Raw genomic sequence first — 24,748 nt, forward strand, 5'->3', positions numbered from 1 at the left:
TATTCACTACCTCCGGTTACAGCCTTCGCGAGAAAAGGTATACAAGTCGCACAGTCAGGGGTATACGCGGCGTACAGAGATCGTCAGGATATAATGGCTCGAGGGTGCCTCGGGGTAATTTAGTTATACCTTATTATTATTAAAATATATCGTTCGAACGCGACGAAGTTTCTTGCGTGATAACTCGACGATTCATACCGGCGAGTAATGGCTCCCTTAGGGCCCGTCTTGTTATGCATTACGCTCTGTGCAGGTGACATTTAAAAATTGACTTTTAACGTCCCCTGTGGAGGTTGTCGCCATCCTTCCCCGTTGTACGTTTATACTCGAGCTCGAAAAAGTTCTTTTCTCCGAATTCCGAACTGTCGCCGTTCCGCAACGCCAGCTTCTGAATGGGTTAGTGTGAATGATCGATCTCCGGAGCGTTGCATACTCTCTCTCTCTCTCTCTCTCTCTCTCTCTCTCTCTCTCTCTTCATTGTTGATAACGCAACTCGCATTATTTCCCGAGAAAATGATAAATTTCGCAGTCTGCGGCGTGCAGCGGACGTGCGCGGGTGCTGCTAAAAATGCTTTCCATCAGCGACTTCTGAGTAGTTTTCACGGCGGAGAAGAAAGACGCATCCCCATGACGGTTTCCTGGTACGCAGAGAGAGAGTGGATGGAGAATGAAGACGAGGGAAAGACGAAAGCGCGCGTGAGATGAGGACGTCGTGAAAGGAAAAGCGGATCAGCGTCGGAGGAATTAGCGAAGTGCCACGGCCAGGTGGGATCATTTGTCAAACTCGAGTTTCTCCGGGATCGACACGTACGTGGAACATAGTCTGGCGTATCGTTTAGATTCTGTACCATGAACGATTTGGTAGAGACGTGGCGCGTTTGAGCGATCGGTCTCGTTCGAACCAATTCTTGACGAACGCACGATCTTCGCCGGCGGAAAAATAACCGGCGACGTCAGAGGAATTTAATAATGTCCTCGCAATTCGGATGCCACGGCATATCTGACAAAGGTTTGATGATTATAAAACTAGTTCACTAGCAATAGATCATTGTAAACTTTCAGAATTCACTCGTCGATTTAACAAAGACCTTTGCATTTCTTCGCGTTTCTCCGATCGCGGGAATGGAATGTTTCAAACATTTTAAGAAAATTTGAAAAGTGACTTTTTCTCTCCAAAAATAATAAAAAAGATTTTTAGGAATTTTTATGGCATCTTAAGGAATAAAAATGTAAAACTTTGTAGAAATAGAAAATATAAATCTAATTACATAGCACTTTTCTTTCGATAAGGGTTTTAGTTCTAAAAATGAAGAAACCTTTTTAAAGAGAAAGATTTTTTATATTTCTAAATTTAATATCTTAGAAATTATAAAAGATATTGGAAAAGTATTTAAGGGGGGAAACCACAGTAAAAGTTTGAAAAAATCGAAAAAATTTTTTTTCGCTTATAAGGTGCTTTAGGGTCTTAAGAATAACATACCAAAAGATGGAGTGCCGCAAAAATTTCGGAATACCCAAATTTTCCATTCTGCGGCAACGCCTCTCAGGTATGCTCCGAGCGCCTTTTGTGATTCCGACGCGCGCTGTAATTTATGAGTACGAGAGCAGGTATAATGGCAGTCGATGGAGAAGGAACTTCCCTCCGAAAAGTCTATAGTACTTAATAATGCCTATAGGTATCACCATATGTAATATACATTCAAAGAACACGTGTGTAACGTTAGTAAACCGAATGTCAATTGTTGAAAATTGACAGGCAAACTGATCGACGAACTGTCAATATATTTCGGGTTAGCTATTCGGGGTAGAAATTGCGAATCAGTCGAAAAAATGAAGACAGCTATATGGGCCACAAAATATCTACGGATAACCATCCCCAACACGACGATTGCCCGACTGGAGAAAATTCATGGTGCTCGTGGCAAAGGACGAAATCTTCTAACACTTTGGCTACCTATACGCACAAATCACTAATGTCTGATATAGTTTATGAAGCAATTAAGCCAGTTTACGAACAACTCACTACGGATGATCTTCTCACTCGCTGCATCAGGGGTTTCACTCAAAACAGCAATGAGAGCTTCAACTCGACAATGTGGGCGATGGCTCCGAAAACTATGAATTCCGGCAAAATAATCATCGACATTGCTACGAACATCGCTTCGTGTGTTTTTAATGACGGATTAATATCAATTTTACATATAATCCAGGTTATGGGCAAGAAAATTGGCCCAAAAAGTCATGAACTATGCATGGACTTGGATGAGAAACGCATACAGAAAGCGGAACGATCTTTGAATGAGGGCGCAAAACAGGCCCGCATCGATCTGAAAACAATTCGAAAGGCCAAACAAGAGCAGGAGATAGATGAAGAAGGCCAATTGTATGGCACAGGCATCGCAGATTAGAGGTATATAAAAATATTATATTTTACAGTACTTAAAACTTTAAACGCGTTTTTCTCGAAACTACTTTTTTTAAACTGGGCGGACACATAACTCGAATAAATCTTTACCGATCGGTTTCAAATTTTGACAGTATATTCAGAATACGTTTCTCTGTGGAAGTGCGTAGGGTTTTTTTTTATATTACATGGTTTTTTATCAACAATTTTATGGCGTTTTTTTTTTGTTAAATTTGCAAGTTTTCCTTAAAACGTGCACCATTTTGCGAAAAATTAATATATCGAAAAAATCCTACGTACTTCCATAGCTATTGATATATAGAACCTAAAAAACTGTCATTTTTTGTTCCAGGTCAAAAATTAAGGACTCTAGATGTCTGCCCATGGTCCCTCCTTCAAAAATAGGCGCCATCGGATAAGTGCGGCACAGCCGCCATTTTGTACCAAAAATGTATGAAAAAATTCTTATTTATACTTCATTCATAATATTATAATGCTTATTTTACAAATTTTTGATTGATCATTTCATTGAGCCAAAAAAAATTCCCGAAAATATACTTACTTTTTCGTGCTCTACTGTGGTTTCCCCCCTTAATACGAAAACATATGTTTAGTTTTTTATGATCTACAATATAATAAGATTTAAAAAAAATTTCATTTCGCTTATTTTCTTAAAAAAATTTATTATAGCTAATAAATTTTTATATTTAAAAGCCAAGACGTAAGATAAAAAGCCAGAAACGCTGGACATTTCTTGTGCTGATGAATGTTAGTCCAACATCTTGTATAATGAGATTAAGTTAAACAAAAATTTTAACATTATTTATGATTTATATTGAACACCTATTGTTTGTTGAGATCTCAATATTAAAAAATCAAATTTTCTTTGAAAGTTTATTTTTATTCTTAACTTCCCGGATGCCAAATCTAAAGTTACTAACAATAAATCTGTGAGACTCATTTAATATATGTATTTTAAAAGGCACTAATTAATTTTAAGGACTCAAAATGATATTGAAAAAAATATTAGTACTTATATTTTAATAAGAATAATCCAAATTTGCAGATGTAACATAAAAAATTGAATTGTTTGACATTTTTTATTAAGATTTATAATTGACATAGCTCCAAAAAATTAAAATTGTTTATCAACCATTAAATTAAACATTGTATATAAAATTATATATTTTATTTTTGTAAAGTTTATAATTTTTAGGAATTTTTGAATCGTCGAACTTTTCTTGTAAAAAATCACATTTTAATTCATTTCTTTACTCAATTAGCCGAATTATCGAAAATTAAAAAAGCGATTGTCGTAATTTAAAAAAAACATCCCAAGATAAAATGCATTTATTTAGCAATTATTTTTATTTTAGGCTCGGTGAACAAATCAGCAAATTAATCAGATAAGGCGAAATAAAAAAATTGATTAACAAATTCCATATTGATGACTGTAATAAAATGTGCATATTATGACGCCTCTAGCTATCTTTTTGTGACTATGCTTCGACATTATACGCAATGGGGAAGAGCTTCCGATAGGGTCATATGTAAATAATCTTAAACTGTCATGTACACATATACTATAAGCAGTTTCTGCGTATCTCGCGCTGCCATATACACGTCGTGTGGGTATATATACGTCGATATTTACTATCAATAAAGTTGAGTGGTTGAAATTTTTAAATAACGCAGAAAATATAAGCTGAATAACCATAACAAAGCTGGAAACTTTATCAAAGATAATATATCTCAAATAAAAAAATCTTGCGTTTGAAATAAAAAATATTGCGTTTGAAAGATTTTATACAAGTTACTTACTCTTCTAATATAGGATTAATTTTTTTATTATTTTTTACAATTTCTTGAAGGTTTGTTTTATAATGTTTCAGAGTTTCTTATTACAATAAAAAAATATAATAAAAATTTACTATTTTATGATACATTTTATTTTTTCTTTTAATAAACCATTTATGTTTAATATTAATTTTATTATTGTGATACTTAATAACAAAATATAAATAACATTATAAAAATTTGTGATTTCAATTAGATAGAATATAAATGTGTCAATCTGTGAACTGGAATAAGGAAACATATCTGGCGCATAAATACGGATCTCTTTTATAAATTATGTAGATTTCTCTTCATCAGAAAGAGATCTAAAAACTAAATCAATATAATAATTCATTATAATTTAATTGGTATTTCCAACTCGCGGTATTCTCTCTAACGATGACGATTAACAATGACTCACTTAATTATTAGCTGCCCACAAATCAAACGAAATTTCGCATGTTCGTGGAATAATCTCACATATATCATTGATGGGCCGCTTCCAATAAACTGTAGCGGCCGCTCTTGCCACATCATTAATCATCGCGCGAGCGGTGCTGTAATAGTAACTTCAACGAAGAGAAATGTCACGAATGGCTTCGGAGCCGGAAACTCGTATCCTAATCATGCAAATTTCTTTTCAAAATTAAATCACTATAAAGAAGTACTTTATATGCAACGCTCACGAACCAAGTCACCTGTACTTCGATTGTGGAAGCTCGTACAACCCTAGGGGAACCTCAGACCAAACCACGCCGCGCTAATAGATAGGATTAATCAATTGAAGATATTATCGATTATGTCCTACCGCCTCTAAGTCAATAAACAGATGGAATTTAGCTTAGCTCTATACCTGTAGAGGTTGAGAGACAATCCTCATCTCAATCATATTATGATTTAGAGCATGATGTTGATTATCCTCCGTTTCAATATATTATTAGGTGTTGGAATTAATTCGTAGCGTTTTACAAGTGATGGGAAGTACTTTCATTAATGTATTTTTTAATGCTCATGTGAAATAAATAACATTCTTTCATTAAAAAACGCTACGAATTAATTCCAACACCTAATATATTATATATATATATATCACAATAGAATACTGCAATTTACAACTCTAAAGATTGTTTAATCAAACATTAACATTAACGATGACATTATAATCAGTGAGCTATTGAAAAATATTTATAATTTAATTTAATTTATTGTCTACTCACAAAACCCAGATAATACTACATCACACACATACAAAATTTTCTGCTAACATAACACTGTAGGATAGTGTTTTATTATGCTCAACGTTATGGCTTACTGAAAAAGGCTCATAAGTAATATCTCAGAATGAAAATTTTTAAAGCTATGAAGGAAAAGCACTAACACTATTACCTATATCCGCATGTACCCGCACGAGAATTGTATTGATGGTACAAACAGGAACAGTCACACTATAAGACATCATTCACATATCTATTATTGATCATATAGAATGCAATTAAATCACAAGTTTGTTCGAAAAAAAATGAAGATTTTAAACGAAGAAAAATGTTTTATTGATAAATACATAATATCTGAAATATAATAAATAATAAACAAAAAACTCTCTTACCTATAAAACTTATGAACACACACTGAATTTTTTTAGTCATGCATACATTTCTAATTTGATCTATAAACAATATTAACTTATATATAATTTAATATTCATAGCGCCTTTTAATTATTGTTGTTTTTCTTGAAATGACTTATTTATATTCTTAAATTACTTTTGTAGTGTTCAGATAGAAAAATGTAAACATCGCAATATAAAAATAGGATATTTTTTTCTTTTAAAAAACAATTTTAGCATCACTCTTCAATCTTTTTTTAGATTTTGTAACAATTAATAATATATTATATAGTGATACAAATTAAGTGATAAAATTTTTTTATAATTTTATATTTAAATGTCAGAGCGATTAAGAAAATATACGATGCAAAAATATTACATCTTGTTATATGTTACGTCAATCTAATAATTTAATATAAATTTTGTATGGTTTTTGTGTGCAATGTAATTATATTTTTATAACTTTATAATTAACAGTAATGTAAAAATTTAATTATTATAAATATTATTAAATATCTTAGCAATATACAGTACTAATTATTTTAGTAAATAAAGTAATGTGCATATATTTTTTATATTATATAATGGGGGTCCTTATAAACTAATAGATATTTTAATAAGAACTCTTTTTGATTTTTTAAGATAAAAATTCTAATGAAAATATCGTAACAATAGTTTTCAAATAAGAAGAAATCATTTATTCTAAGAAATCAGTCAACGTCGTGTAAATTTTAGCTCTGTTGTTCGAGATCTTCAAAAATTCTTCTCATTTGAAAACTATTATAGACTTGAAATTTGCGTATTTGAAGTTTACTTGAAGTACATTTTCGTTTTAAATTACAATAAATTTGTCATTAAATAAAAATATAGATATTTATTACAATGTTTAGAAACTGACACTGTAATATCTTCTTCATTGTTTTATATGTATATTTTTATTTTATTTGTATATGTGTGTGTATTATTACTCCCATATATGTGCTTACATGATGTAATTCGGCAATTCTCATAATTCTATAACAAGGAAGAAAATTAAAATAAAGTTTATCAAATATAAATGAATATCAAAAAAATAGAAATATCTATTGCTATTAATAATAAATTTGATATAAGTAACAAATAAACGAAAAGAGAAAAAAGTTTGTATTCTTAAAATCTTACTAATTATCTTTTTGATAAAATATTTATAAATAATAAATTTACAAATTTTTTTGATTGAATAATAACTTCTTGTAAAAATTCTTAAAGGAATTTATATTCTAGGATATTCTCTAGAAATTAGACGTTTAGAAATCAATAACGCTACCGAGTTCTAATCTCTATCGTACTCATTTCTATGTTGAATATTCAACCAAAATCCGTCTTTCGGCATCATTGCCAGATTTTTCTCGCTAAATTTAATTTTTGACGAAGTTTTGGCGCAATGTTTCAGTTCACATCGTGCTAGTAAATGAAATAGTACGACTTTGATCATCAACAAACTAAATCTTCTGCCAATGCACATTCTCGGCCCTAATCCAAATGGAAAATAAAATGAAGACCGATAATTATTGTCCTCATCATTATTTAAAAATCTTTCTGGACGAAATTCTTCAGGATTATCGTAATATTTTTCATCATGATGAATCGCATACAACGGAACCCAAATAATCATGCCCTTGTTTATAGTGAAAGACTTCTCGCCCGGCAATGCAGGTGGCAATTTATAAGCTTTTTCACAGATTCTTTCCATAATAGATGGTGAAAAAAGTCTGAGAGCTTCCTTTATTACTGCATCTAAATATTTGAGTTTATTAATAGTCTCATAAGTTACGTTCGATTCGTTCCAGAGCTCATCTATCTCTTGTTGCAATTTGATCTGAATACTTGGATTAGTTGCGATTTTGTATGTTATAAAAGACATCACGCTTGAACTAGTTTCAAAGCCAGCGAAATAGAAAGCGTAGGCTTGCGCGACAATATCGTCCACATCCAATTGTATTTGACCCTCTTTACCTCGGTTATCCAACATTAATTGTATCATATCTGGACGTGTAATATGCTCGGTATCGCGAATGGCAATCTCGTTCTTTATCGTGCTCTCAAAATACTTCATTTCGTGATTATTTAAAAGTTTTATATTGAATATTCGTCCAAGCTTCGGAAAAGTTCTAATAAAAATATACTTTATGCTGCGTATTGCTGACATATAAGTTATATCTTTGCCACAAATATAAAATTTGTTTGTCGGATTTCTTATAGAATCAATCTTCATTCCGTAAATACATAAGGCAATGATATCGTTCGTATATCTATTGAAGATATCTTTCATATTAATATCGCTTTTATCCGCTGGTAGTGTTGACATCAATTCAGCAAAATCCGCAGCATGTTTCGATATAAAAGTAAACATAGTCTTCATCTTACTGGACGTAAAGGATGGAGATAGTAGATTTTTTACGTGCCGCCACTTTATATTTTGTAAGCCAAACAGATTCTGTGAAAGCACATAGTCATTAGCATCAACGAAAACGGGATTATTGATAAACGTATCGAAATTCTTGACGACAACATCCTTGATCACTTCCGGATCACGGAGCATAAGAACTGGCTTCGTTGTAGCGTAAAATCCAATGTATTTTGCGTCTCGATTCAAATTGTATATTTTTCTGGTGAAATCGACAAATGGTATTCGGCGAAATATAATTGGTGCCATGGCACCAAGTATTGGAATAGATGCTATATGAATAATACCATGTCTTTTAAAAAAATTAAACTTTCTGAACAGATAATATGTAACGAGAACGCTAATCACGATTGATGACACTGAGATCGGCCAGTATTCCATGATAAGTATTACTCGAAAACTTTATATTTTATGAGAATTAGAATGATACTTATTAAAGTTTAACAAAACTATTCGCGAGAGTTTTGAAATTGATGAAATATATAGCAGGCTAGCAATGTTATTGATATCAACAACTAGAAGCGACTGTCTGCGTATTTTCAGCACCTGTTTTATACTTCTATACTCTGATAGTTTATGGTAAGGGAGCAATGAGTTCTTGAAAAGAACGTTTTTTGTTTGAACAATGAAATCCAAGATGGATTTGGTCGAGTCCTGAGAAGGACTCGGCAGTGACGTGTTAGTCACTAACGCTGGTGCCGATAGCGTCGATCGTCCGACCTCCTAGTGGATTCGCTCCTGTGCGTGAGGACTGTGACGAACCTTTGGTCCTCCGGAGACCGTGGTCGTGAATATTGTAATTCCCGGTGGGAATTTGCGGCCGATAAGTTGATAGTGCCGGTAACTGAGTTCCTCGTCAGCGATAAGGATACTACTAGTCGATTGAGCACCTCTGGATGCTTGAAGACGACTGGCTGCTCGTATCCCTCTGTTAAGGTTGCAGAGCTCGAGGCTTTGCTGCTCCTCATAAACCATCGTCTACGGAATGTTGAATGCGGTCCTCCGGTCTTCTTTTGTCTACTTGGGACTTCAAGTATCCTGCGGTGATTCTGGTTGTTGAGAACGCTCCTTTGAGGATGGCCTCTGCGGGGATCGCTGTATGTGATCCTCAAGGATATGTCGGATCCCGGTTAAAGAGTTTTTTTTTCTTATTACAGTATATTCTTAGTATTAGAAAGTACTTAGAAAGAACTCTGTAACCTGTAACACGAAAAGAACAAATTTCACTCATACTTAATAATATTATATATATAATATATTAGGTGTTGGAATTAATTCGTAGCGTTTTTAATGAAAGAATGTTATTTATTTCACATGAGCATTAAAAAATACATTAATGAAAGTACTTCCCATCACTTGTAAAACGCTACGAATTAATTCCAACACCTAATATATATATATATATATATATATAAAATATTTAATAATATTGTTTATACAAGGTGCGTCCCAAAATTTTCCCAACTTTTGAAATAAAACAACAACGGTTTACTTTTTTTTTCAAATTCAAATTGTTTATTCAAAGTAGTCCCCGTCGGACTCAATACAACGTTTGGCACGATCTAAAAGCATTTCAAATGAGTGTTTTATGTCGTTCAAAGGCACGTCCTTCAGAATAGTGGTACAAGCCCTTTGGATGTCTTCTACGTCCACATACCGCTTTCCTTTCATGGACAAATGCATTTTGCCGAATAGGTAGAAGTCACAAGGTGCCATATCAGGCGAATACGGGGAATGGTTGATTGTTAAAATGTGATTTTTAGTCAAAAAATCAGTGACAAGTGTCGAACGGTGAGATGGCGCATTATCGTGTAACAAGCGCCAACTTCCTCCTTCGCGATATTCTGGCCGAATACGACGAATGCGGTGCACCAAACGCTTCAAAACGCTTACATAGAATACAGCATTAACTGTTTGGCCTGCTGGAACGAATTCTTTGTGCACAATACCCTTGGAATCATAAAAACTTCGATGGAATTTTCGTTAATTGTCGATTTTGGGCGACCTGTATGTGCGTCGTCATTTATGTCCTCACGACCGTTCTTGAATCGCGTATACCACTCATAAACACTGGCACGGGCTACACAATTATCACCATAAACTTGTTTCATCAAATTATGGGTTTCGGTAAATGTTTTACCAAGTTTAAAACAAAACTTAATATTGACTCTTTGTTCGAAGTTCATTCTCGTATCGATGTATACAACATACTGACACTTGAGACGCCATAACTTCGTTTCCACTGAACCAAATGTCATGAAATTTTTACTGGAAGTCAGCTAGGGATGTACCTTTCAAACGCGCAATCGAACACACGGATGGCGCCACCCGACCTATCCCTATTGAAAAAGTTTGGAAAATTTTGGGACGCACCTTGTATAATATATATATATATAATATATATATATATATATATATATATAATGTCCTACATAACTGTGATCACGATTTTTCTGGCACTTCCGATGATCTGACAAAAATTAGTTTAGATAAAAGTGAATCAGTTTTCAACCGACTACAAGTTATCCCTTAAGGATGCAACGGAACAAAAGAATTTGATAATCTACATTTTATGTGAAATGGAAGTTCCTCCAATTTATAATTGTCCACATTGCTAATTAGAGGGTTTTGATGTTGAATATTAATAAACCTTGAATAAACAAATATATAAAATGAGGCTCCAAAGAATTTATCAATGAAAAATTTAAAAAAGCCCATCAGAGCCTACATCTGCTGTTCAGATGCATAGAAAATTCTTTATTTCCGTGTGTAACAAAACGAATAAAATATATGTTTCAACCCTTCAATTCGGATCCTTATCAATATAAAATACAAATCAGAATTACATAAATAACGCAAATTCTAAATTAATGATTCCCGACAATTTCGTTCTTCTGTATCCAAATGCCAAATTAGTTATGTAATGATTAGCCTAATGATTATCAAAAATATTAACTTATACAATAATAATATAAAAACTTACATAAAATAAAACCGAAGTCATATACATACATTGCGTCAATGAGTAGAATAACATTGCTTATCAGATTGTCAGATTTGTTGTCATTCAAAAGAAACACGAAAACGCAAGATTAGAAAATTATTAAAATCATTTGTCTGAATTTTTAATTATATCAACTTACTATGTAAGCGTTTTCTTTCTCGCGACTCGACGTAAAGGTCTTGTGGTGTCGACAGTCAGAGATACAATGAGAGTCAAAATAATAAAGTCAAGTAGTAATTATTGAAATAAAAATAAAAATAAGAACAAAAGTGGATAAAATATCTCAATTCCGTAAACAAATTCATGTATAGTGGGTGTCTAAAGAATACGTATCATTCTGTACATTCAAACTTTCTGTTGCTTTATATGGATCGCTTCCGAAATCAATCTTTTATTAAGTACCTTTTCCTCGTCTAATATCTTGACATTTTCCCAATCAAAATCATGTTGAATACTGATTCTGTGTTCTATTATTACGGAATGCTGTGTAGTGTTCCAATTAATGTGATTTTTATGTTCATTTATGCGTGTTTTTAAACATCTATCTATTTGGCCCACATATGATGTTACATAGGTATCAAAAAAAATTTAAACAATGGAATGATCAGGGTAACACTTATGGATAAGTATATAAATTCCCAGGTTCACAAGTCGATGATGAAATCGATATCAATTATGATTTTTCGGATCATTTTATTTGATATCGATGAATGACCCGATCGAAACGTCTATTGTTTTATTGTAGGCATATTTTTATTTTATTTATCTTTATGTTTGTATCGTATTAAATTTGTTATTTTAACTCGCGTAGTTCTTCTTAACATAGTTCCTTCTATTAAAATATTTATAAACATACTTACAAACATTTTTTGAATAGTAATTCTTTGTTAAAATATTCTAGAAATTTATATTCCATGATATTCTTAAAAATTAGACTTCTAGGAATCAATAACGCTATCGAGTTCTAATCTCTATCAAACTTATCATTTCTATGTTGAATATTCAATCAAAATCTATCCTTCGGCATCATTAGCAAATTTTTTTCGCTTTTTTTAATTGACAAAATTTTGGCACAATGTTTCAGGTCACATCGTGCTAATAAATGAAAATGACTTTAATCATCAACAAACCGAATCTTCTGTCAATGCATATTCTTGACCTTAATCCAAATGGAAAATAAAATAAAGACTGATAATTATTATCTTGAACATTATTTAAAAATCTTTCTGGACGAAATTCTTCAGGATTATCGTAATTTTTTTCATTATAATAAATCGCATAAAACGGAATCCATATAATCATGCCCTTGTTTATAGTAAAAGACTTCTCGCCGGGTAATGCAGGTGGCAATTTATTAATTAATATTAATATTTAAGCTTTTCCACATACTCTTTCCATAACAGAAGGTGAAAAAAGTCTGAGAGCTTCCTTTATTACTGCATCTAAATATTTGAGTTTATTAATAGTCTCATAAGTTACGTTCGATTCGTTCCAGAGCTCATCTCTTGTTGCAATTTGATCTGAATACTTGGATTAGTTGCGATTTTGTATGTTATAAAAGACATCACGCTTGAACTAGTTTCAAAGCCAGCAAAATAGAAAGCGTAGGCTTGCGCGACAATATCGTCCACATCCAATTGTATTTGACCCTCTTTACTTCGGTTATCCAACATTAATTGTATCATATCTGGACGTGTAATATGCTCGGTATCGCGAATGGCAATCTCGTTCTTTATCGTGCTCTCAAAATACTTCATTTCGTGATTATTTAAAAGTTTTATATTGAATATTCGTCCAAGCTTCGGAAAAGTTCTAATAAAAATGTACTTTATATTGCGTTTTGCTGACATATAAGTTATATCTTTGTCACAAATATAAAACTTGTTTGTCGGATCTCTTATAGAATCAATCTTCATTCCGTAAATACATAAGGCAATGACATCGTTCGTATATCTATCGAAGATATCTTTCATATTAATGTCGCTTTTATCCGCTGGTAGTGTTGACATCAATTCAGCAAAATTCGCAGCGTGTTTCGACATAAAAGTAAACATAATCTTCATCTTACTGGACGTAAAGAATGGAGATAATAAATTTTTTACGTGCCGCCACTTTATATTTTGTAAGCCAAACAGATTCTGTGAAAGCACATAGTCATTAGCATCAACGAAAACGGGATTATTAATAAACGTATCGAAATTCTTGACGATAACATCCTTGATCTCTTCCAGATCACGTCATAGAACTGGCTTCGTTGTAGCGTAAAATCCAATGTATTTTGCGTCTCGATTCAAATTGTATATTTTTTTGATGAAATCGACAAATGACATTCGGCGAAATATAATTGATACCATGGCACCAAGTATTGGAATAGATGCTATGTGAATAATGCCATGTCTTTTAAAAAAATTAAGCTTTCCGAACAGATAATATATAACGAGAACGCTAATCACGATTGATAACACTGAGATCGACCAGTATTCCATGATAAATATTACTCGAAAACTTTATGTTTTATGAGAATTAGAATGGTACTTATTAAAGTTCAGCAAAACTATTCGCGAGAGTGATTGATGAAATATATAGCAGGTTAGCAATATTGTTATCAATAACTTTCAATAACTGTTATCAATAAGAAGCGACTATCTACATATTTCCAGTACCTGTTTTATACTTTTATATTTTGGTTTTTATACTTTTATTTTTTAGTTTAAGGGAGCTGATTTATATGAATATGCTCTATTCCAACAATGCGTCTTGACAAGGACGGTTTTTGTTTTGTGTGCGAACAATGAAATCCAAGATGGATTTGGCCCTTCTCAGGGTTCGACAGTGATGGGTGTTATCACTAACGTTGATGCCGATAGCGTCGATCGTCCGATCTCCTAGGATTCGCTCCTATGATGCGTGGATTCTTCAGGACGGTGATGAATCCTTGGTCATCCGGAGACTGTAGTCGTGAATATTGTAATTCCCGGTGTCAGTGAATTGGTAATGCCGTGGCGTGCCGGTAACTGGGTTCCTCGTCGGCGATAACTAGTCAGTTGAGCACCTCTGGATGCTTGAAGACGACTGGCTGCTCGTATTCTCCTGCTGAGGTTGATCAAGCAGATGACAAATTAGCTATGTAATGATTAGTCTAATGATTATTAAAAATATGAACTTATACAATAATAATATAAAAACTTACATAAAGTAAACCCGAAATTATATACCAGGTGTGGAAGTATGAAACCTGAATTTCTCTATATATGGCACTAGCTATCAGTTTAAGGATCACAAGACCGCATCTGCAGCGCCATCATCTCTCTCTAACAGCTGACGAAGATTTCCAACATACAACAACCCAAGTTCCATACACCGGTATATTTTTTTCTAACCTTAAACATGTCGAGTTTTGTGCCTACGAACTACGATTTGCGGACAGCATTGGTTTTCTGTTATCATTTGAAGAAAACTGCTGCAGAATCGCATCGAATGCTTGTCGAAGCTTATGGTGAACATGCTCTTGGTAAAACACAGTGTTTCGAGTGGTTCAAAAAATTCAAAAGTGGTGATTTTGACGTGAGAAACGAAGAGCGTGGGAAACCACCGAAAAAGTTCACAGACAACGAATTGCAAGCCTTATTGGATGAAGATGATACTCAAACTCATCAAGAACTCGCGGATCAATTGAATGTAACGCAGAAAGCCATCTCCATTCGTTTGAAAGCTATGGGCAAGATTCAGAAAGTGGGAAAATGGGTTCCGCATGAACTGAATGAAAGACAGCAAGAAAATCGAAAAACCACTTGTGAAATGCTGCTCGACAGATACAAAAGAAAGTCATTTCTCCATCGAATCGTCACAGGTGATGAAAAATGCATATATTTTGAGAATCTTAAGCGTCGTAAATCATGGGTGAATCCAGGCGAACCATCGACATCCATTGCAAGACCAAATCGCTTTGGAAAGAAGACAATGCTCTGTGTTTGGTGGGATCAGAAGGGTGTAATATATTATGAGCTGCTAAAACCTGGTGAAACCGTTAATACTAATCGCTACCGACAGCAAATGATCGATTTAAATAGAGCGTTACGTGAAAAACGACCGGAATATGGAAAAGGCAACACAAAGTCATTTTGCTTCATGATAATGCTCCATCACACACAGCAAAATAGGTCAGGGAAACGATCGAGGCGTTCAGTTGGGAGATATTAGCAAATGCGGCTTATTCTCCAGACTTGGTTCCGTCCGATTATCATCTATTCGTATCACTGGGACATGCTCTCGCTGAACAACACTTCAATTCGTATGAAAATGTACGAAAATGGCTTGATAACTGGTTCGCTTCAAAAGAAGAACTGTTTTTTTGGCGTGGCATTCATACATTGCCGGAGAGGTGGGAAAAATGTATAAATAGCAATGGAGATTATTTTGAATAACAAATTTTTTATCATTTTCAAACAACAGACGTGTAATTTTTACAAAAAAATTCCGGTTTCATACTTCTACACCTGGTACATTGCGTCAATGAGTAGAATCATATAGCTCATCAGATTTGCTGTATAATTTGCTTATACATTCAAAAGAAACACGAAAACGAGAAATTAGAGAATTAGAGAACTTATTATGTAAGCGTTTTCTCGCGATTCGACGTAAAGATGTAGTCTTGTGGTACCGACAGTCAGAGATACAAAATGAGAGTCAAAATAATAAAGTCAAGTAATTACTGAAATAAAAATAAAAATAAAAACAAAAGTAAATAAAATCAATATCTCAATTCCATAAACAAATTCATGTATAGTGGATATATCCAAAGAATACGTATCATTCTGTAAATTCAAATTTTCTGTTGCTTCATATGGATCACTTTCGAAAGCAATCTTTTATTAAGTACCTTTTCCTTGTCTAATATCTTGATATTTTCCGAAAATCATATTGATGACTGATTCTGTGTTCTGTTATTGCGGAATGCTATGTAGTGTTCCAACCCGGGTTCACAAGTCGATGAAATATTTGATAAATATCAATATTAATATTAGGTTGAGATCATACGTAAATCAATTATCAATACGATCTTTCAAAATTTTATCATGATATTCGAAAAATATTATGTAAATGTCAACGATCTAATCGTTATTCAACTCATATCGTACTAAAATCGAATCAACATCTTTATATGTCGACTCATCTTGAATATGATATCTACTAGATTTTAACTTAACTTAACTTAAATCACCGATAATTGGTACTTAATTGAATACTTACATGATATCTTCTATGTATCAAATAAATAATACATAGTGATATCGATATCGATCTGTAGTGATATCGATGATATGTCGATAAGACGACGAAAGTATCATGCAGAGATCAGCATTGATTCGACGTTGATCGACCCGTTAATGAATATGGATTGAATTGTTATTGTTCCGCGTCTATGCGTTAACAAAGAAATATCTACTTATATTAGGGACGGTACGAATATTGATACGTTAAAAATCGTTTGGAAATTGCCTTTTAGATGAAAAAAGAAGAATTTTTTAACAAAAATATTGGTTTGAAATATCCTCAAAGATAATTTCTATTCAAAATTTAGCAGAATATCGGTTAAAAATCATCTTTAAAAAAAATATTTCAAATCAATATATATCTTTTTATAAAAAGTCATTTGTTTTTCACCTAAGCTGTATTTGGAAACATCACTCGAGTGCCTCAGTGTATCGTCTTATCCTCGTTTAATATGGGTGAACAACAAGGATAAGACAATACGGGTGATGTTTCCGAACATATTCCTAAAGGGCAATTTTCAAATAATTTTTAATGTCTTGATCCGCGTATCGCTATATAGATTTCTACTAGATATCTACTGAATACCTGCAAAGAAATATCTATTAGATATTATGTATATTATGTACATCAACTAGAAATTAATATAATATATATGGAATATCTTATTAATTTATGATTGATTTAAAATCAATTGATAAAATATCGATTGTCTTTCAAAGGTCATTAGAAAACATCTAATCGATATCAAATCAAATGGAAAAAAATCATCAAATTGATATCCATTTGATTATCGACTTAAACCCGGGAATTTATGTAATTTTTATGTTCATTTAAGCGTCTTCAAACATCTATCTATTTGGTCCACACATGATGCTTCATATTCATTCAAAATAATTTAAACAATGGAATGACCAGGGTAACACATCTACGGATAAGACAACGGGCAATAATGAAGATAAAATTAATCACAAGTTTTTTACAATCCCCTTTATATCACTTTTATCACAAAAGATCAAAAAAATTTTTTTAAAAAGACTCATTGATACACATGGCATATAAAAAGATTAATAATTTTAGTGGGTTTATCAGGGGGAATGTCATAAAGACATTCGTCCCAAGCTATCTCATACAGACGTTGTATGAAACTTATAAATTATAAAAGGTAAAAGCGAGTTGTCTTTGGTTTGAAGCTTGCTGAGCATTTTAGTCCAATTCTTGTTTCGCAAAACCTGTAAGTGATCATTGATAAGTTTATTGAGCAAATTACGAAATGCTTATAGAAGTCAAGGCCCGTACGCTGATATTTTCTTCTGAAATTCTTTTCTTAGTCAAATTAAATTACTCAATTCAACGAGATCCTCCGATTCGGCATCAAAAACTTTTTTATTACAAATACATATGTAGTAGACTATTTATAGCTGCTTTCCTGAGGACTGGAGCTTTCATATACAAGAATCAATGTATGTTATAAAGAAGAGGTTTTATATTTATATTTATAAGCCAATTATTAGGAATTCCGATTATTCCGCATATTATCGGACACGGCAGTATTTCTCAATCGGACACGGATTCTATCGGACACAGACGCGATCGATAATGTGTGCAATCGACTCTCACTCCATTTATCAGTCATTTGATAAAATTTTTTCCAATCGATTGATTTGGAACCAATGAATTTTTTGTAGTCTCCACTTTCAAAAATATTTGGGAGATGATTGGAAAATAGTTCATATACTGTGAAATAGTTATATTTATATGGAAGATTTTTAATTAAGAAAACATTATGTTCATGGATCTTTTATTAAGAACTTTATATGAATACGAAGTACTATGGATAAATGATTTTTGTTAATATAATGAAGCATATTTATTCCTCTTTGGTTGTTATAGAAATTGTTTCAAGTGATCAAAGCATTGAAATCTCCCTCAATCATCACCCTAGGGTATCTAGAGAAGACCTTGTCAAGTAACTTGAAATCAAAATTTGTCTTGGGAGGAATGTAAACAGTCCCCAAAATAAAATCCAAAATAAAATACTTTAATGACAGTAATCTCGCAACTCGGAATATTTATTACAGGCAACAGATTGAACTTTAGAATATCCCTAATGATTATCATAATTCCGCCTATCCCTATGATCACCTCTAATAATGTAACCAGTAAAATTTTTATAGTTGAAATTAGACAGGTTTCCGATACCAAGGCAATGTCCACTTTACGTTTTTTTTAAGAAATAATTAAATTCCGCATATTTATTATTAATACTAGTCACATTCCATAAATATAATCGTAAATTATCAATATTAAGCATTATACTAGTATAATTGTTCCGCTCTATAAACGCTTGAAGGCGCTCTTCTGTATATATCACTTCTATATTTAGCCAACCTGTTATTTAAGGTATATACAGCTGCAAGTATTCTTCTCTGGGATATTCATAAGACTTTTCAATTTATGAAATTAAATTTCATTAATTAAATTATGAAAGAATCTCATTTATTAGGTGTTGGAATTAATTCGTAGGGTTTTTTAATGAAAGAATGTTATTTATTTCACATGAGCATTAAAAAATACATTAATCAAAGTACTTCCCATCACTTGTAAAACGCTACGAATTAATTCCAATACCTAATACATTATTCAATAAGTTACTATCATCAGTTGTTAATCTAGAATTACACGGACCGCTCACAATTTCAACATATGTTCGAGAACCATGAATTGATATGGGACTCACCCCCCTCCCCCCCAATAATGGAAATTGGGTTGCAAAATTCAACTCCGGATTTGGTTAATAAATCTTTCCAGTCTTCCCAGGCTGATCTATATTTTTTCGATTGAACGTAATTCTTTTAGATTCAGGCAAGTTGACGCTGACGACTTTTTTTTTCAATAAATCTGAGATAAGAAGGACACCGTGAAAGATGGCTAGATGTTCTCCCGCACAATTACAACCCTTAGCTGACTCTTCCAAAGATTTCTTATATTCATAAGATGTGAAAGTCCACATTTCACACATCTTGGTCTTTTGAAACCATTAGATGATATGACCAAAGGCTTGGCAGCGGTAAACATTGTAAAGTAGTTTTATTGTTGATATATTAGTTGTTGGAATTAATTCGTAGCGTTTTTTTAATGAAAGAATGTTATTTATTTCACATGAGCATTAAAAAATACATTAATGAAAGTACTTCCCATCACTTTCTACTACTTTTGACCATCTTTCGGGCAGTGAATGAATACCGCGTCGGAAGAACTGTTCATCTTTAGATGAAATCCAGGAATCGAACCATTTTGTACAATCTTCGTAAGATGTGAACTTCTGCTCGCACAAGCTATGAGCTAATGATCGAAACAAGTGGTAGTCGCTAGGTGCAATATCAGGAGAATACGGCGGGTGCGGTAGCACTTCCCATTTAAGTGTTTCCAGGTATGTTTTTACCGGTTTTGCAACGTGTGGGCGAGCATTGTCGTGCAGCAAGATGACTTTATCGTGTCTTTCGAAGTATTCCGACCGTTTTTGCTTCAATGCACGGCTCAAGCGCATCAGTTGCCGTCGGTAGAGATCTCCAGTAACGGTTTCATGCGGTTTTAGCAGTTCGTAGTATATGACACCCTTCTGATCCCACCAAATACAGAGCAGGAGCTTTGAGCCATGGATATTGGGCTTTGCCACTGATGTTGATGGTTCGCCGGACTTAACCCATGACTTTCTGCGCTTTGGATTGTCATAATGGATCCACTTTTCGTCACCGGTAACAATCCGATGCAAAAAACCTTTTCTTTTCTGCCGTTGAAGCAGCAGTTCGCACGTGAGAAAACGTCTCTCAATATCCCTTGGTTTCAATTCATATGGGACCCAATGTCCTTCCTTCTGGATCATGCCCAAACTTTTAAGACGTTTTCCTATTGTTGAGAAGTCAACTTCCAATGACGTAGATAATTCTTTAAGTGTTTGACATGAGTTTTCATTGAGCAGTGCCTGCAAATCGTTATCTTCAAATTTTTTCGGCTGACCAGGTCGCTCCTTGTCATTCAAGTCGAAATCACCAGCTTTAAAACGTGCAAACCACTTCCTACACGTTTGCTCAGCCAGAGCATGTTCACTATACACATCCACTAAAATACGATGAGCTTCAGCTGCACTTTTGTTCATATTAAAGTAATGAAGCAAAACTCCCCGCAAAAATACTTTATCTGGCACAAATTTTGACATATTCAATGAATTAGACAGTATTGTTATTTATGATTTCAAGAAAGGTTATGTACGGCAAATGACGTCCTATGATAGATGTTTACAATGTATACAGAACTATAGGTAACAACGAAATAGTGTACTGCTTGTGCCATCTCTTGTAAAACGCTACGAATTAATTCCAACACCTAATACTTTTCCCAATATATCCGTGAATGAAATAGTAATTTTTCTTTTCTTAATTGGGCCAATGTGTATTTTGTTCAAGTTAATTTTAAGCGTAGCATGCGATACATACATAAGCGATAAATGCTGTCAACAGTATTTAAATACATGTTATTTATACCAACGTTTCAAGCTCATGCAATACTTTAATATCCAAATTCGGCAAGTCCTTTTAAAGTAACAATGATTGTTTTATCATCCAGCAGAGAATAAGAATTTATTAGAGGTAGACATTTTCTTAAATTCTAAAAAGTCGCGTGTTTTATAAAATTGGATTTTGATTTGATTGCCTAGATACCTAATGTAAAAGTTATCACCTAAGTTGACTTAAAGGAGAGAATCTTATTTATAGAATAAAAAAAAATTGATTTTTCAAAAGTTCAAAAATTGTCTTAATCGATAGTAGCACTCCATGAGAATGTTTTCTTAAAATATTAGATCAATATTCGAAATATTTTGCAAGTTACAGCCTAGAGAATGTCGTGGATCGTGTAGATATTCGAGCGCGCAGCGAAAGCCAGCAGAACGTTTCCACTTCTTAATAATTTTATATATTCTTAGTATTGAAATGTGAGAGTCTGTGGGTGTTTTCCAATTGCTTAACGCATCTTAACACAAATGTACACAAGAATGCACAAAATGTATCATTGTGCACAATTCTATTGGAACAGAATGTGTACGCTGTGCATGGTTAAGATTCGTTTGGGAAAGAGTTAGATTAAATGTAGCTTTTTCCGCCTGTATTATATAAAAAAAAGTAAAAGTGCCGGTCAACGTCTTCCAACTTCATTTATAGCCACCGCAGTTAGTAGATGTAATTGTCACTAGAAAACACAAGCTTACACAGCATTCGAATACAGATATGTAGCGTTGTGTCGACGATAACGGACGATTGGAACGCAACTTGTGTCGCCATGTGCACGAGTGTCTAAAAATATTGCAATTGGAAAGCACCTATTGTTTATAATTGTGAGTTTGAATGTTAGAGGGCAATCATTAATAAGATTTTTGAAACGTGCTTCGTTTTGTTGTGTACGGTCAGTCGAACTCTAGTTTTCGGTGAGTTAAGACATTTTTGAAATTTTTATTTCGATAAAATAATGTCGTACCCGAAAGCGAAACACAGTAGTGAACGTGCAACACGATTACATAAAATATGTTTTTACGAAAATCGATGTACGGAAAAAGATGATGAAGATCCGCAGCCTAATGTCTCCGCGAGAAAACGAAGTGTGAGTGTAGATGATATACTATATAATCCACTGCATTTATACAGAATTATGGAGTTTGTGAGTGTTTTATGGGGAAGTTAAAGGTTTATTATATGGACCTGGAATAGCAGATTAGCCTATGATTGTTGTAAGTTATCAATAATAAATAATTTTGTGTTTCGAAAACTTTAAACGCGTTTTTCTCGAAACCATATTTTTCGAGTTTGTGTACACAATAGAAAAAAATCTAATCAAAAATCCTTTCTTGGTCTTGTTTTGTAGATAATTGTGCTTCTTCTATATGAACTAAAATAATTTTGAAAAATATTAAATTATACTAATTTTTTTTTAGAAGTGTCGAAATTTTTTGTGAAAATCGTAAATTTTTCTTCAAAGTCGTGTAGATTTTTCAATTTTTGCTTTTCTTCAATTTTTTTTAGTTCAATAGAAGATAATAATATAAAAATAAAGCACAAATTTGGTTTTTTGTTTCAGATAAAAATTACCGCTAGACCGCTAGAGTGTACACAATGGAACAACAACAATGGAACAGACTTATAATCATATCTCCATTTTTATAACAAAAAATCATTATTATTTAACAAAAAAATTATTTTTTTATTGTTGAAATAAAACGCTCTTAAAATTTGGAAGCGATTGGTTTTATGTTATCTGAGAAAAAAATTCTAAAAAATCATGTATTTTTGAGTCTCCTAAATGAGGTTCCTCCCTTAATTTGATTAGAGAAACTAATAAAATCGCTAATCTTGGAAGCGAGATATATCGGAGGTGGTTTCCGTGAGAAATTCTTTACGTGCCGCGTTGGTGGAAGGCGGGTTTTAATTATCGCTATTTGCGTGCAATTCTTCAGAGTCAAGCGAAGAGGTATCATCATGCAATTCTACTGTGTCTGCTAAACACTGAAATCTATTTTTTGTTAGTATCAAACCTTGACTATTCTCTGGAGTAGGCTTATGTAGCTTCAGAATTTTGTCAGATGTGGATGCGCATCCATTGTCAAGATGTTCTACCAGCCTCTTTTGAGACAGCTTCGTCCCTTTTTGCTTTCTGAATTAGAGAAAAGTTCAATATTGATGAGTTGAAATGCTTCCACTGTAATCTCCAGTGCAGTGACTCAGAGAAATCTTCGGTCAGAAATACCTTCAGACTAACAAGCAGTCGAGGCGTCAATGGCGTTTTTAAGGATGTTAAAGATTCGGTGCAAAGATAAAGAAATTTAGAGAGGACCCGGGCATTACTATTAATTCAAGACACATAACATCGATCTGTAATCTGTATATTGTGCAACAAAACATTCAAATGTTTACCACTCACCGGAGCCTGCAAGAGTCCGCGGATCTTGAAGCTTATGAGAACTTGCGAATTCTAGAGGTAGAGTGCGTAGCATCAGTTCCACTGATATTATAATAAAAATGTCTTTGGGTAGCATCAGCACAGCGAGCGATTCAGATATACTAAACTAGCGAAACACATTCCAACGACTGGGTAAAGAGTACTCGAGTCCTGCTATATATGGATTGAGAACCACGGGAATAAACGCCTCTTGATAGAGGAGGGAACACTTTTTATTATACAAGAAGACTAAAATTGCTTTGGGCGAGTTTTTGATAGCCTTCGTATGGTTCGACGGTTTTTATTTTTAATAGAAAAATATACATTCAGACATTTGAGATTCCCATTCGCCTTTGTCACCTGTTGCAAATATTATTATGCAGACTCTGAAAAAATAACTATTGGAATGCTGCGTTGTCGATTTATTTTCCTCGATACGTTGATATTATCTTAGCCGTTCCTTCTGAGAGAGTTCATGATATTTTGGATATTTTTAATTCGTTATATATTAGATTCACCATGGAGATAGGTGATGGAAAAATAAGTTTTTTAGATACGATGTTAATTATCGAACGGAATCTCATTTTTGATATAAACCGTAAAGCAATCTTTTCCGGCAGATTTCTTAATTTCCATTCACACCATCCACTTTGTCATAAAAGAGGTGTGATTTATGGAGTCGTGGATAAGATTTTTTGTTTATGTCATCCAAAATTCCAACAAAATAATTTGATTGACGCTATTAAGATTTTTTTACAGAATGGGTATCCGTTATGTTTTATTTTTTCGACTATTCATGATAGAATAAAATATCACATTAATAAGTTTAATAATTTGAATAAGAATAAGAATGACACTGGGAGATTTTTTACGATTCTATATGTTAATACGATATCCGAAAGATTTAAACCTATTGTTAATATGTTTAATTATAAATTGGCTTTTACTATTCCTAACACATTGAGAGGTTTTATAAGGAGAGGAAAGTATGATTTGGAACACGTTCAGAATCAAAATGTGGTTTACAGAATATCCTGTGAGTATTGTGATACCAGTTACGTTGGCCAAACTAAAAGACAATTAAAGACCAGATTGCATGAACATGTTTCTGAAATCAATATAAGTTCAAAATCTCCATCAGTGATTTCCAACCATCGTATGGTGGAGAATCATAACTTTAAATGGGATAAAGTG

General features: G+C 33.2%; 2 protein-coding genes and 1 long non-coding RNA gene across 3 annotated transcripts; 2 read left to right on the plus strand and 1 right to left on the minus strand.

Moving 5' to 3' along the window:
• The first annotated feature begins 639 nt into the window (after window positions 1-639).
• On the plus strand, window positions 640-22,854 carry LOC147910326 (uncharacterized). The gene is made up of 2 exons (XR_015544436.1): window positions 640-765; window positions 22,697-22,854. It is a non-coding gene; the product is annotated as an uncharacterized LOC147910326 (long non-coding RNA).
• LOC147910327 (uncharacterized) lies at window positions 1,395-2,854 on the plus strand. Its single transcript, XM_087404126.1, has 2 exons — window positions 1,395-2,410; window positions 2,757-2,854. Exon 1 carries the CDS (start codon window positions 1,845-1,847, stop codon window positions 2,406-2,408), a length of 564 nt encoding a protein of 187 aa, XP_087260252.1. The 5' UTR covers window positions 1,395-1,844; the 3' UTR covers window positions 2,409-2,410; window positions 2,757-2,854.
• Window positions 5,769-23,534, minus strand: LOC105146233 (cytochrome P450 9e2). Its single transcript, XM_087404125.1, has 3 exons — window positions 23,151-23,534; window positions 11,436-14,389; window positions 5,769-9,492 (listed from the first exon to the last, which is right to left on the minus strand). Exon 3 carries the CDS (start codon window positions 8,671-8,673, stop codon window positions 7,159-7,161), a length of 1,515 nt encoding a protein of 504 aa, XP_087260251.1. The 5' UTR covers window positions 8,674-9,492; window positions 11,436-14,389; window positions 23,151-23,534; the 3' UTR covers window positions 5,769-7,158.
• Window positions 23,535-24,748: the final 1,214 nt, after the last annotated feature.

The sequence above is a fragment of the Acromyrmex echinatior genome, chromosome 3 (assembly GCF_024713525.1).
Source record: "Acromyrmex echinatior isolate Ae372 chromosome 3, ASM2471352v2, whole genome shotgun sequence".
NCBI lineage: Eukaryota > Metazoa > Arthropoda > Insecta > Hymenoptera > Formicidae > Acromyrmex > Acromyrmex echinatior.

What these genes read in the sequence shown, in the direction of transcription:
- LOC147910327 (XM_087404126.1), top strand. Translation starts at nt 1,845, where the DNA reads ATGGGCCACAAAATATCTACGGATAACCATCCCCAACACGACGATTGC.
- LOC105146233 (XM_087404125.1), bottom strand. Translation starts at nt 8,673, where the DNA reads ATGGAATACTGGCCGATCTCAGTGTCATCAATCGTGATTAGCGTTCTC.